The sequence below is a fragment of the Monodelphis domestica genome, chromosome 1 (genome assembly GCF_027887165.1).
Source record: "Monodelphis domestica isolate mMonDom1 chromosome 1, mMonDom1.pri, whole genome shotgun sequence".
Taxonomy (NCBI): domain Eukaryota; kingdom Metazoa; phylum Chordata; class Mammalia; order Didelphimorphia; family Didelphidae; genus Monodelphis; species Monodelphis domestica.
Window position 1 is genome coordinate 467,892,641 of NC_077227.1, and position 14,066 is coordinate 467,906,706.

The following is a 14,066-nucleotide window of genomic DNA, read 5'->3' on the forward strand; positions in this document are numbered from 1 at the left end:
CTTAGTTCATTGCTTTAGTCATTGTGTATATTGTTTTCCTGTTTCACTTTCCTGTATTTGTATCAGATCACATAAGTCCTTTTATGCTTCATTCATCACATTCATCATTTTTTTAAACCCTTACCTTCCTTCTTGGAGTCAATACTGTGTATTGGCTCCAAGGCAGAAGAGCGGTAAGGGTTAGGCAATGGGGGTTAAGTGACTTGCCCAGGGTCACACAGCTGGGAAGTGTCTGAGGCCAGATTTGAACCTAGGACTTCCCATCTCTAGGCCTGGCTCTCAATCCACTGAGCCACCCAGCTGCCCCTACATTTATCATTTCTTAAAGCACAATAATATGCTATCACATTCACATATCATGATTTGTTGTTGTTCAGTTGTGTCTGACTCTTTGTGACCCTATTTGAGTTTTTCTTCTGCAGAGATACTGGAGTGGCTTGCCATTTCCTTCTCCAAATTACATAAATTCTCCAGTTCATTTTTTACAAATGAGGAAACTGAGGTCAATAAAGTTCAGTGACTTGCTCAGAATCACACAGCTAGTGAATATCTAATGCCAGATTTGAACTCAGGAAGATGAATCTTTCTGAATCCAGGTTCAGCATTTACTGAGCCACCTAGCTGCGCCCTATTAAACATTTTGGTATATATAGAGCCTTTTCTTTTTGACCTCCTTGGGGATCAATTTGGGGGGCCAACATCTGGGTCAAGGAGTATCAACATTTTAGTCACTTTATTTATATAATTCCAAATTGCTTTTCAGTATGGTTATACCAATACTCTGCTTCACTGACAATTCATTAGCATGCCTGTCTTTCCACAACCTCTCATTGATTATTCACATTTTTTGTATCTTTTCCAATTTTCTGGACAAGAGGTGAAACTTTAAGTTTTTTAAGTTTGCATTGATTTGAATCTTATTTTGGGCATTTCACCCAGTCCCCCATGGTTGTTAATAATTTATATTTCTTTAAAATGTTTTTCAATACTAAGTGTCAGTTCCAAGGCAATTGGGGTTAAGTTACTTGCCTAAGGCCACATAGCAAGGAAGTATCTGAGGTCAAATATAAACTGAGGACCTCCTGTGTCCAAGTCTGGTTCTCTATCCACTGAGCCATCTAGCTGCCCCATTTATAATTTTTTTGAGATGGTTGGCTCATATTTTCACATTCTGGGGACTGTCATTTGGTCATATATATTTCTGTTGTCTATATAACTTGGATACATCCCTCCCTCTCTCCCAAACAAAATAAGCTCTTCCTCTGAAATCTTATCCTCAGAGATTGTTTCAGCTGTACTACTCAACATCACCTTAGAGCCCTCCATTGCCTTTCCTCTGATGAGAGGGCTGGAGAGTAGAATGATAAACTCTTTCCAAAGCTTCCTTCTTTAAAGGGCTCAGGATTTTCCCATTATCTCTTCATCTCCCACCTGTCTATCATGCTCCCATACCTAATGTTCTTCAGGTCCCCTTTTTCAGCTTTGAAGCTTTTCTATATTATCTTCCCCCATTAGATTGTAAGTTCTTCGAGGGTAGGAATTGCCTTTCCATTTCTTATTTGCATCTCCAGTGCTTTGCACAGTGCCTGGTACATAGTAGGGACTTAATAAATGTTTAGTGACTATTGATACATACATTTGATATATTTGACAGAGATATTTGACATAAAGCCTTTTTTTTTCTCCAGTTGATGCTTTTAAAAAATCCTTACCTTCTGTCTTAGTATCAATTTGAAGACAGAAGAATGGCAAGGACTCGGAAATTGGGCTTAAATAACTTGCCCAAGATCACATATCAAAATAGTCTTAAGGCTAGAATTGAACCCAGGTCCCCCTGACTCTAGGCCCGGTGCTCTATTCACTATGCTTCCTAGTCATGCTTCACTCCCCCTTTTTTTCCTTTAAAACATTTTTAAAAATTATGAACTCAATAGCCAATAACCATTTCAAAATAGATAGAATGAAGGAAATTGTATGGGCATCTGTGAACTTTTGACTGCAGTTTTTATAAAGTACTTATTCAATTTAATAAGGTAATAACACATTTGACCTCTTTGTGTCTCCCTAAGAAATTCTTTTTGTTTCTTCAGATTTTTAAGGTCTTGATTTTTTCCCTTCCTTTTGAAAAATTTTCCTTTTCTGTATAAGTCCTCAAAACCTTTCTTCTTTTTTCTTTCTTCTTTGTTTCTTACAAATAAATATAGTCTAGCAAAACACCCACCCATTGGCAATTCCTAAAAATGTTCATCTTATTCTATACCTCTACTCTCTCACCTCTACTTAGTCCCTTCTTGGGTCCAAATGTCTGAGGTGTGCTTCACCTTGAATTTAAGGAATTACAATTGATCAGAGCATTCATCATCAGTGCTCTGAAGCTTTTCTAGGTTTTGTCCCTTCCTATTGCTGTGGATATCATCACATGAGTCATTCCCCTGGTACTATTTGTTTTCCTTGGCATTTGTGAGTATAAATCCTTCCAGGTATTGCTGAGATTATCCTTTTCTTTGTCTTTTTAGAGAATTTTGTTAATTCCTTTATTTGTTGGTTACGTTAAATTTCCTAGATATCTCCTTTCCTTCCTTTCCTCCCTGCACTAGAGAAGGCATCATTTAACAACCAAAAAAAATGTCTTTTGTATTTCTATTTAACAGTTGAATTTTAACAGAATGTCCATCTGGAGGTGGACATTCACAAGTTATTTTTCAAACATTAATTCTGTAACTGTATTTAATGTTCTTTTGGTTCTACTTGCTTCATTTCCCATAATTTCAACTAGGCCTTTCCATGTTTGTTTGTTTTTTTAATTAACCTGCTCACCGTTTCTTGTGATAAAGTAGTAGTCCATCACAATCATATGCCACAACTTGTTCAGCCATTCCCAATGCCCTAATGGACATCCTAAGTTGACTATTTGTTACAAAGAACTTTTTTTTTTTTGAGGCAAAAGGGTTAAGTGATTTGTTCAGGGTCACACAGCTAATAAGTGTTTGAGGCTGGATTTGAACTCATCTTTCTGACTCCAAGCCCAGTGTTCTATCCACTGTACCACCTAGCTATTCCACAGACATTTACAGGGGACTTTCCTCACAGCAACCCTGTGACAAATAAATTATTATCCCCATTTTACAGATGAGAAAGTGAGGTTTCAGGAAGGTTAAGTGACTTGTCCATGTCAAGGGTTAAGAGGTTTCTAATGGCTTTTGTGATATTTATATTTGATTTGAAACATCAAGATTTTGGAATAGTGAGGTATGCCTGAAAGTGGCCTTGCAATGTTCCAACAAGGTCAGTGTGCCCTGAACAGTGCCCAGGCTTTCCTCTCTCTTATCAAAGTTGCATCCTGGTATGTTCCAAAAGACTGACCGTATATTGCTTATGCTGGGCAGGAATTTTCCATGTTACCCACTCACCCCCTCTCCTTTTTCTTGAAACACTATAAATGCCTGTACTTTCCTTCAGGCTCTTTGGGGGAGACCTTGGGTCTATCCACCTCTGCCCCACCTTCCATGCGTATTTTTGAACTCTCTCAATGGAAACACCTTTGTTACAGAGCTCTATTGGTTTGTCAGAGCAATATAAATGTTGTTGGTTTGATTTTAAGGTTGACACATGGTCACAAAGCAGGGTGGGATTTGAATTTGGCTCTTCTGACTCTAAGACCGGCATGCTCTCTGTTTTGTCATGAATGTGGTCTGTCACAAAGTATTAGCTGATTCTTATGATAAGGAAGTACTATAGTTTGATCTCGAGGTTATACAGAATTGGAACTTGTATTTTTAAAAATGCTCACTTTCATTTATTGTTCATTTGTTTCAGTTGTATCTGACTCTTCATGACCCCATTTTTTTTTTCAAAGATACTGGAATGGTTCGCCATTTCCTTCTCCAGCTCATTTTATAGATGAGGAAACTGAGACCAGTAGGGTTAAGTAACTCACCCAGGGTCACCTGTTTGTATTGGAGGCTGGATTTGAACTTAGGAAGGTGAGTCTTCCTGACTTCATGCCCAGCGCTTCATGCACTATGGTGCCACTTAGCTGCCCTCATTTTCAGTATCAGCTTCCAAATCAGGATAGCAAAGAAGCATATTCTCTAAGAAGAGAGCCTGCTGGGGTCTAACAAAGTCATTCCTTCTTTTTGCCTCTAGGTGGGAGATCAAAGCTTTGGCCCCTTGTCCAGTGACCTGTGGAGGAGGGAAAGTGCCACTCTCTGTCCATTGTGTGAGGCAGGACAAAGGCCTAACCATCAGTCTCCCTCATTCCAAGTGTGGGGGGATGCCCAGGCCCAGCAGCTACCAGGACTGCAGTCCAGAGCCCTGTCCTGCCAGGTCTATATGCTCTTGTGTCCATATGCTCCATGTTTAATCCATTCCACTGAGAGGGAATGATAGCATTCGGGGTGGGGATGGGGGTTGGGGGTGAAAATGTAAATGATGCTTACAAAAAAACCTTCATATAACATATTTATCTGTCAAACTAATCAGTGATAATCTTGGTAGCACTAATCTTATGGCCTAATACCAGGCTTATCAAAGGGCTTCCTTGAAAGAGTTAAGGCAGTGATGGAGAACCTATGGCATGGGGAGTGCTCTCTGTGGGAACATGCCCCCCCCCCCAGTTCCTTACTAGAAAGGCAGATGGACTCAGATGGAGCTGCTCCCTTTCCTCTCCCCCCTCCCTTGCCCCATTGCCCAGCAGCCAATGGGAGTGCACAGGGGGTAAGGCAGAGCTGGAGGGGAGCAGAGCACTCAGGTCACTCCTCCTCTCTACACTCACTGAGGACATTCCTCATTTCCCCTGCCCCTCTGCCCAGCAGCCCAATGGGAGTGCTTCTTCCCTCCCCTGTGTGGTGTAAGAGGGGATCGGGCAGGGCATATCCAGCATATGGGAGTGAGGAGGGGCTTAGCAGGTGGTCTCTTGGGGGGTAGGCATGGCACTTGGTCGGGGGGTGGTGGGGGTATCCTAGCACTCCATCTCTAAAAGGTTCACCATCACTGAATTAAGGGAACCTCTCCAGGATGAAAATGCTGCCCATTGGCTGGTCTGGTGGCCACCAGTGTCCTTAGAGATGATATACTGTGGAGCAGTTTGTTTCTCAATAACTTTGCTCTTCTGTCTTAGGGTCGTTACTGGCACAGAACAGTAAGGGTTAAAAAAAAAAAGAAGCAGCAGTAATAAAAGGTCAGGCTTGCTTGATAATAAAATTAGATCACATTTTTATGGTGCTTAAGGTTTGCAAAGAACTTTATACACATTATTTTATTTGCCTTTTTCTATGTGGTGAATAAATTGGATTTCCTAGCATTTAGGGGAATCTTGGATTCTGTTTCAATTTGGAGAGTTAAGAAATTTTGTAAGGCCAAAGATATATTTTTTGCCCACCTTGCTTCATCTAGGTGGCGGCACAAGCTGGCATCCTGTAGTGTAAGCTGTGGAGGAGGGGTGGTTCAAAGGATCCTCTACTGTGCCAGGGCTTTTGGGGAGAATGAAGAAGAGATTGTGCCTGACATCCAGTGCCAGGAGCTACCTCGCCCAGAGGAACAGGAGCCCTGCAGCCTTGACCCCTGTCCACCCAGGTCAGCAGCCCCTGCAGGGAGACGGGCTAGAATAATCCAGGTGCCACATTCAGGAAGTACACTGACAAACTGGGGCATATACTGAAGAGAGTGACCAGGATAGTGAGGGGACTGGAAATCATGTTATATGAGTTACTCCTCAAAGGATCTCAAGTTGATTAGCCTGGAGTAGAGAAAACTTGGTGGGGACATGATAGCTATTTTCAAGAACTTTATTGGGGAAGATTCGACTTGTTTTGCTTGTCCATGGAGAGCAGAACTGGGAACAATAGGTGAAATAGATTTTGCCTCATGATAAGAACAAACTTTCTAATAATTGTATTTCTATATTAATGGATCCATGATGTTATTGGCCCAGGTACTCCATCCCTACTCTCTCTCTCCATGAATTACTTGTTTATATCTTTCTTTAATCCTCTGTCCTCTGTAGAGGACCGCTATGATGCACTGGATAACTTCCTCTGTTTTTTTTTTTTACTTTTTGATGGTAAAAGATAGCCCTGACTGGTCCATCTATTAGTTCTTACTCTTACTTTTCATCCAGACCATCTCCAGAGACATATGTCTCTGAGAGTGTCTTTTATGCCATTTCTAATGCATAAGTCAGTTTTGGAAGTATATTACAGACAATTTATGCCTATAGTATATCTTTCTGTTATCCTTGGGGTTACCTGCAAATGTGGTTCTTCTTACATGGTGGTGTTCCAGGATACTTAGCAACAAAACATCTTTAAAAACATATTAGTAAGGAGCAGCTGGGTGGCTGAGTGGATAGAAAGTCAAGTCTGCTGATGGGAGGTCCTAGGTTCAAATTTGGCCCCAGCTTCTTCCTAGCTGTATGACCCTGAGCAAGTCACTTAATCCCAATTGTCAGTTCCTTACCATTCTTCTGCCTGGGAACCCTACTTAGTATCAATTTGAAGACATAAGGTAAGGATTTTTCAAACAAACAAAACCCCTGACTTTCTTATTTTTTTAAAAGAGGGATGAGAAGGGCGGAGCTTTGCAGTAGCAATTGGGCTAGTGTCACTGTCCCCTATTTTTCTAGTAGGTAGTGAGATCCTCATCACTGGAGGACTTCAAGCAGGGGCTGCGTGACTATATTGTTGGGGATGCGGTAGAAATATTTCTTTTCAGACATGGGTAATAGTTGTGGTTCCTTCCAGCTCTGAGAATCTAGGATTCTGAGCACATCCTTGTGAACAATTGGATAGCTAAATCCTCTGCCTCTCTCAATGATGCTTTCTTTTTGATGTAGGTGGAAAATAGCGTCAACCAGCTCATGCTCAGCTAGCTGTGGTCTGGGCACAGCCATGCGCTCAATGATCTGTGTGCAGCTAGATCATGGAGAGGAGGCAGAGGTGGAAGAGGAAGCCTGTGCCACCTTGGAGAGGCCCCCAGCTAGCATCCCTTGCATTATAGCAGACTGTACCTACCAATGGCATTTTAGTGACTGGACAGAGGTATTCATTTTGGCCAGCTTTGGAGTGCTTAGAGAGAAGAAAGGGTATTTGTGTTTTCCCATCCAGAGTCTTTTAAATATTTGTTTTGATTCTCTTTGGAAAGAATTTGAAGAAAAATCAAACCAATTTATAACCTATCTTTTGTTGGAACTTGGATCAGCAGCATTGGTGCCTGGGGACTGGGTTGAGAGGCTGAGTTTGAGCTAAGGGAGAGTCTGCTGTGAACAACTGGGCTAGTTGGTGGGCCAGCAGTACTATTCAGGGTTCCCAAAATACACATGAATCTTAGATCAGGGCAAGCAATTGAGTGTGAAATCAGACAGGCAGACGAGAATCAGGAAGTGCCATGAACCAGTTAAAAGGTAGGGCAAAGAATAGCTAGATTTCTCAGTGGGTAGAGAACTGGGCCTGGAGACTGGAGATTGTGGATTCGAATCTGGACTCAAATACTGCCTAGCCTTGTGATCCTAGGCAAGTCACTTAACCCAATTGCCTAGCCTTTACCACCTAGCCTTGGAATAGATAATGAGTATTGATTCTAAGACAGAAGATAAGGGTTTAAAAAAATGTGGGGCAGCTGGTGAGGAATTCAGAGACCCACAGAAAGCCAAAGGAGGCAGAGCAGAAAGAGAAGTCATAGCAGGGGTCAGCCCCATAGGACCCTTGATTCTGAAGCAATCTCCTATTTTAGCCATGAAGCTTCTGATATATTTCCTATTGGGGCAGAAGACAGCCCCACAGCTTAACCATTTGAATGTTTGGGGATACAAGTGGGTTGCTGGAAAAGGTCTTAGGTTAAATATGGATATGTGCAAAGGCAGGTCATGATGCCCTGGCCCTTTCCCTGTAAAGTAAGTTTTACACCTTAGGCAACTATATGCCAATATATCACAACTGAGCCACTTTTTCCCTACAGTGTTCCACCTCATGTGGGAATGGAATCCAGCGCCGCCATGATTTCTGTGTCCAGCCCCACCAGTCCCATACACCAGTACCTGCCATCTTCTGTCAGCACATTCCCAAGTCTGTGACTGTGAGGGGCTGCTCAGCTGGACCCTGTGGGAGGCAGGTGACCCCCAAAATGAAGACTCAGGAGGAAGCCACAACAACCCTAAGCCCAACAACAGCTGCTCCTACTCTTATACTTGAGAGTCCCCAGAACAGAGCCCTGGCTATTCCCAACAACCAATTTTCTTCATCTATTCAAGCCAAGGAACACTTGAGGCAGGAGGAGAACACTGGCAAGTTATGTTTTATTTCTTTTTTGATCAGATGGAATCTCATCCATTCAGATGATTGATGGACTTCACAAGGGAGACAGAAAAAACAAACAAACCCAACACACTAGTGGAAGACACTGATTCCTCTGTGTCTAAGGGAAAGACTTGAAAGCTACTTATTTTCCTAAATGGCTCTCTTAGAACCAAGAGTTAAGTAGGAGAAGATGAGAGAAAAGGGAAGAAGGGAGGGTTATGGGAATGGGGCAGTAGCAGCTATCTTCTCAACCAAAAAGAGGCTCTGAATTATACTTTGCTTGGGAATTGGGAAGCATGGCAATACTACCGTATAGTCCATGGGAGAGAGCTGAATTTGAAGTCAAAGAACTTGAAAGGAATTTCCAGTTCTGCTGTGAACCTGGAGAAATCATCTAATCTGTCTGGACCTTAGTTACCTTTTCTTTAAAATGAAGGGGTTGGACTAGATTACTTCTAAAGGCCCTCTCAGCTCTAGAGCTGGGATGTGATGGATCTTAACCTATGAATAGATCTTTAAGTTGTGATGTTGGATGATATTAAAGAATTATCTAGGAGATTGATCCTGAAGTCAAGGAGGCCTGAGTTAAAGTCCATCCTCAGATACTTGCTGGCTGTATGATTCTGGGCAAGTTACTTAATTTCTTCAACTTCCTCAACTGCTAGAGAGGATAATAGTAGCACTTACTTTTCAGAGTTGTAATGACCCAATGAGATTATATCTTTTAAGTGCTTAACAATTCCTGGCACATAGTAGGTACTTAAAAAGTGTTTCTTTCCTTCCATCCTTCTTTTCTCATAATGCCAACCCAAATAGAGACTTAATGAAGTCCTAAATAATGAGTTGGTCAAAGGATAAATCATAGAAACAATGAATAATTATGTGAAAGAGAATGATAATGATGAAATAATACACTGACAACCCTCAGAGGAAAAATTATATCCCTAAAAACATATAACAAAATAGAAAAGGAGAGGATGAGTGAATTAAATATATAGTTAAAAAAACTTTTGAAAGCCAACAACTAAACAAATCTAAAATGAGCACAAAAGAGGAGATCATAAAAATTAGTGAAGAAAAAAGCTGAAAACCAAAAATACTATAGAAATGGCAAATAAGACTAAAATCTGGTTCTCTGGAAAGATTAACATTGATAAACCTTTAGTCAAACTGCTTAAAAAGAGGAGGACCAGGAAAATAACATCAATAAAATAGCAACTGAACAAAGTGAAATTACAGCAAAAATGGGAAGAATTTTAAAAATTGATCAGAAATTTCTATGCACAATTACATATGCTAACAAAACTGAGAACACAAGAGAAATAAAGGAATATCTTCAAAAATATAAAATAATCGAAAATAACAGAAGACAAAAGAGATCTTAAATAATTCAATCTTAGGAAAAGAAATGGAAGCAGCGATTAAGAAGAAACTACTAAAGGAAAAAATGACTTGTTCTGATAGATTCACAGAAAAAAGTCTACCAAACTGTAAAGAACAAATAGTACAAATACCACAAAAATTATTCTTAAAAATGGGGAAAGAAAGTGTTTTAAAAAATGACTTCAGGAGCAGATCCCTTTTATGAGACAAACAGTCCTAATACTTAAATCATGGGAGGAAAAAGCCCAGAAGAAGATTTTAAAGTAATGGTATTTGTTGTTTGTTGTTCAGTCATTCCAGTTGTGTTAGACTCTTTGTGACCCTATTTGCGGTTTTCTTGGTAGACATACTGGAGTGGTTTGCCATTTCCTTCTCTGTCTTATTTTATAGATGAAGAAACTGAGGCCACCAGAGTTAAGTGACTTGCCCAGGGTCACACAGCAGGTGTCTGAGACCAGATTTGAACTCAGGAAGATAAATCTTTCTAACTCTAGGCTTGGTGCTCTATCTACTGCACCACCTAGCTGTCCAAAGTTATAAATGAATATCAATGAAAAATAATTTTATTACAATACATACTAAATATGAAAACAAAAACTTCCAAGAATATTGGGGGGTATATCAACACTGAGTACAGGCAAATGCCATTCACTTAACTAGTTCCCCTCCTTCTCCCTCCATCTCTCAGCTGCAAACATGATCATCATGGGTTTCTGTTCCCTTTCCAGGTTCTTGTGGAAAGCAATATCTTGAACCTTCAGGGACCATCAACATGACTGGCATGCCATTGGCCAAGTGTGTAGTAGCTATTGGTCGACCTCTGGGGGAAGTGGTGGCCTTCCGAGTCCTGGAGAGCTCCCTCAACTGCAGTGTTGGTTTGTTTGGGTGGCCATTTATCTTGTTTGGGCCTTCTCTCTCCTTTGCTTGTGCTTGCAAATACCCTTCCAGGAATTTAGGGTCCTTGAGTCTGTAATCGTTTAAGTAGTTATGCTCTAGCTTGGCAAGCTCAGGGCGTTCTGGTCCCTCTAAAGGAAATGGCTTTCTTTCTACCCTGCTCTTTCCCAGTCCATCACTGAATACTACAATGACAGAGCTGGGCTTGGTGACAAAGGAGCCATTTCCCAATGCCTTTGCCACTTCACTGTCAGGAAAGGAGACAGAACCGTGCTACCCTATAATGAAATACTGCTGAAATGCCAGTGGAAGCTGGAGCTGGAACCTCTGGGGTCTCTTCCTTAGCAGCCCTCAATCAGGCCTTAAAATGAGGACTTCATGATGTCTGAACCATGTTTTGCTGCCTTATTTTAGGGGAGATGCTGCTGTTTTGGGGACGGCTCACCTGGAGGAAAACCTGCAAGAATTTAGCAGGTGTGACGTTCATCTCCAAAACCAACACTCTGGTGATGAGACAGCGCGCGGTGCTCCCAGGGAGCAGGGTGGTGCTACAATACTGGAGTCAAGTAGCTACAGAAAATTATCACAAAGGTATCCGGGCAGATGGGAAGGAGGGGGGAAGGGAAGAGCAGGGACATATTGGAGCCAGCCCTTCAGGCCTGAGAGCCAATCATTAAAATATCCATGTGTCAGAAATTGGCAAATTATTAAGAGTCAAGACTTGACTTATTTATTATTCATTGATTGACAACTTCAGGAGGGATGAAGAAAATGCTAATAATGCAGATAGGATTGTAGCTGGGACTTAATGGAAGGCAGAAAAGTCAGGAGGTAGAGTTGAGGAGGGAGAGTTTTTCAGGCCTGGGGAAAATCCAGAGAAAATGCCTGGAACTGAGAGAAGGAGCACTTCGTCCATGGAACAGCCAACTTTTTTTTTTTTAAATTTTATTTAATTAATTTAGAATATTTTTCTATGGTTACAAGATTCATGTTCTTTCCCTCCCCTCCCATCTTTCCATAGCCAATGCGCAATTCCACTGGGTTTTACATGTGCCATTGATCAAGACCTATTTCCATATTAGTGATATTTCCACTAGGGTGATCACTTAGAGTCTGTATCCTCAATCATATCCCCATCGACCCATGTGATCAAGCAGTTATTTTTCTTCTGTGTTTCTACTCCCACAGTTCTTCCTCTGCATGTGGATAGTGTTCTTTCACATAAGTCCCTCAGAATTATCCTGGATCATTGCATTGCTGCTAGTAGGGAAGTCCATTACATTGGATTGTGCCACAGTGTCAGTCTCTGTGTACAATGTTTTCCTGGTTCTTATCCTTTCACTCTGCATCAATTCCTGGAAGTCATTCCAGTCCCCATGGAATTCCTCCAGTTTATTATTTCTTTTATCACAATAGTATTCCATCACTAACACATACCACAATTTGTTCAGCCATACCCCAATGGAAGGACATTCCCTCATTTTCCAATTTTTTGCCATCACAAAGAGTGCAGCTATAAATATTTTTGTACATGTCTTTTTCCTTATTATCTCTTTGGGGTACAAACCCAGCAGTGCTATGGCTAGATCAAAGGGCAGGCATTCTTTTAGCACCCTTTGGGCATAGTTCCAAATTGCCTTCCAGAATGGTTGGATCAATTCACAACTCCACCAGCAATGTATTAATGTCCCAATTTTGCCACATCCCCTCCAATATTTATTACTTACCTTTACTGTCATAATAGCCAGTCTGCTAGGTGTGAGGTGGTACCTCAGAGTTGTTTTAATTTGCATTTTTCTGATTATAAGAGATTTAGAACACTTTTTCATTTGCTTATTAATAGTTTTGATTTCTTTATCTGAAAATTGCCTATTTGTGTCCCTTGCCCATTTATTAATTGGGGAATGGCTTGATTTTTTTTGTACAATTGATTTAGCTCCTTATAAATTTGAGTTGTTAGACCTTTGTTAAAGGTTTTTGTTATAAAGATTCCCCCCCAATTTGTTGCTTCCCTTCTAATTTTGGTTGCATTGGCTTTGTTTGTATAAAAACTTCTTAATTTAATGTAATCAAAATTATTTATTTTGCATTTTGTAATTTTTTTCTAACTCTTGCTTGGTCTTAAAATCACTTCTTTCCCAAAGATCTGACAGGCATAGTATTCTGTGTTCACCTAATTTACTTATAGTTTCCTTCTTTATATTCACGTCATTCACCCATTCTGAGTTTATCTTGCTATAGGGTGTGAGATGTTGATCCAAACCTAATCTCTCCCATACTATTTTCCAACTTTTTAACTACTATGCTGGATGGCCTCTTATGATATATTTGTAGACATCTCAAATACATAACACTATAGGATGAGTCCATAAAAGAGGAGCAAAAAAAAAGTATTATGTGAGATCCAAGGGAGAAATGATTGTTAATCACAGAAAGGATTTAAGAGGGCCATTAGTGGATTTTTCCCTCACACTTTTTGGCTAGTTAAGCTGATGATCCTTCCTCTTAAGACTGGTATTAGAAGAGGCAGCGAGGTAGCAGCAGAGTGGATAGAGCACCAGGCTTGGAGCCAGGAGATCTGGGTTCGAATGTGACTTCAGATATGTCCTAGCTGTGTGACCCTGGGAAAATCACTTAATTCCAATTGTCTAGTCCTTACCCCTCTGTCTTAGAGTTATTATTAAGATGAAAAGCAAGGGTCTCCACCCCCCCCCCCTTTTTATTGTCATGCAAAAAACACTTCCATATTGGTCATTATTGTCAGAACATACTTGTACATAACCAACCCCCCCCAAAATAAAACCAAAGATACATTGATATAAAGATGATTTCAGCAGTTCTTTTTCTGGAAAAGTAAGATTTTTTTTTTAAACCCTTACCTTCTGTCTTGGAGTCAATATTGTGTATTGGCTCCATGGCAGAAGAGTGGTAAGGGCTAGGCAATGGGGGTCAAGTGACTTTCCCAGGGCCACACAGCTGGGAAGTGTCTGAGGCCAGATTTGAACCTAGGACCTCCCATCTCTAGGACTGGCTCTCAATTCACTGAGCTACCCAGCTGCCCCCAAGATTTTCTTTTTTTCAGTAGCTCTAGAAGTTAGGCTGGACCAGAACAAATCATATAGGATCTTCTCACCACTTTGCAGGCCATGGTAGCACCTTCTATTGTGTCTTTCATATTCTCAAGGTAATTGTTTGTCTATACTTAGTTTACCCTCCCACAACTTTTTCTTCCCTAGAATGTGATGTACAACTCTTTGGTCCTCGAGGGGAAATAGTGAGTCCTCCACGGGACCAGAATATGAGGAACCAAGGAGGATGCCGAGTCTTCATTAATGTGGCTCCAGGAGCCCGGATAGCCATCCATGCTCTGGCCATTGATCTTGGGACAGAAGCTAATCAGACTTCTGACAGCTACATCTCGGTGAGGACCTTAAGAAGAAGAGAGAACTAGGAGGATCCTGATCCTCCTTAGTGTTTTAGTCAGTTATGTTGACTATG

At 40.9% G+C, this 14,066-nt stretch overlaps 1 protein-coding gene across 3 annotated transcripts in view; it reads left to right on the top strand.

Annotated features, from left to right (window-relative positions):
* The window catches only part of ADAMTS13 (ADAM metallopeptidase with thrombospondin type 1 motif 13), a 56,399-nt gene that overhangs the window by 38,112 nt on the left and 4,221 nt on the right, over positions 1–14,066 (top strand). For 2 of the 3 annotated variants that reach the window (XM_001371685.5, XM_056812654.1), the window contains 7 exons: positions 4,147–4,326; positions 5,395–5,574; positions 6,833–7,037; positions 7,954–8,278; positions 10,403–10,549; positions 10,983–11,159; positions 13,805–13,989. In XM_001371685.5, coding sequence (XP_001371722.3) covers positions 4,147–4,326; positions 5,395–5,574; positions 6,833–7,037; positions 7,954–8,278; positions 10,403–10,549; positions 10,983–11,159; positions 13,805–13,989 — 1,399 coding nt within the window. The remainder of the gene's footprint in view (positions 1–4,146; positions 4,327–5,394; positions 5,575–6,832; positions 7,038–7,953; positions 8,279–10,402; positions 10,550–10,982; positions 11,160–13,804; positions 13,990–14,066) is intronic. The other variant, XM_007475232.3, reaches the window with a different exon arrangement.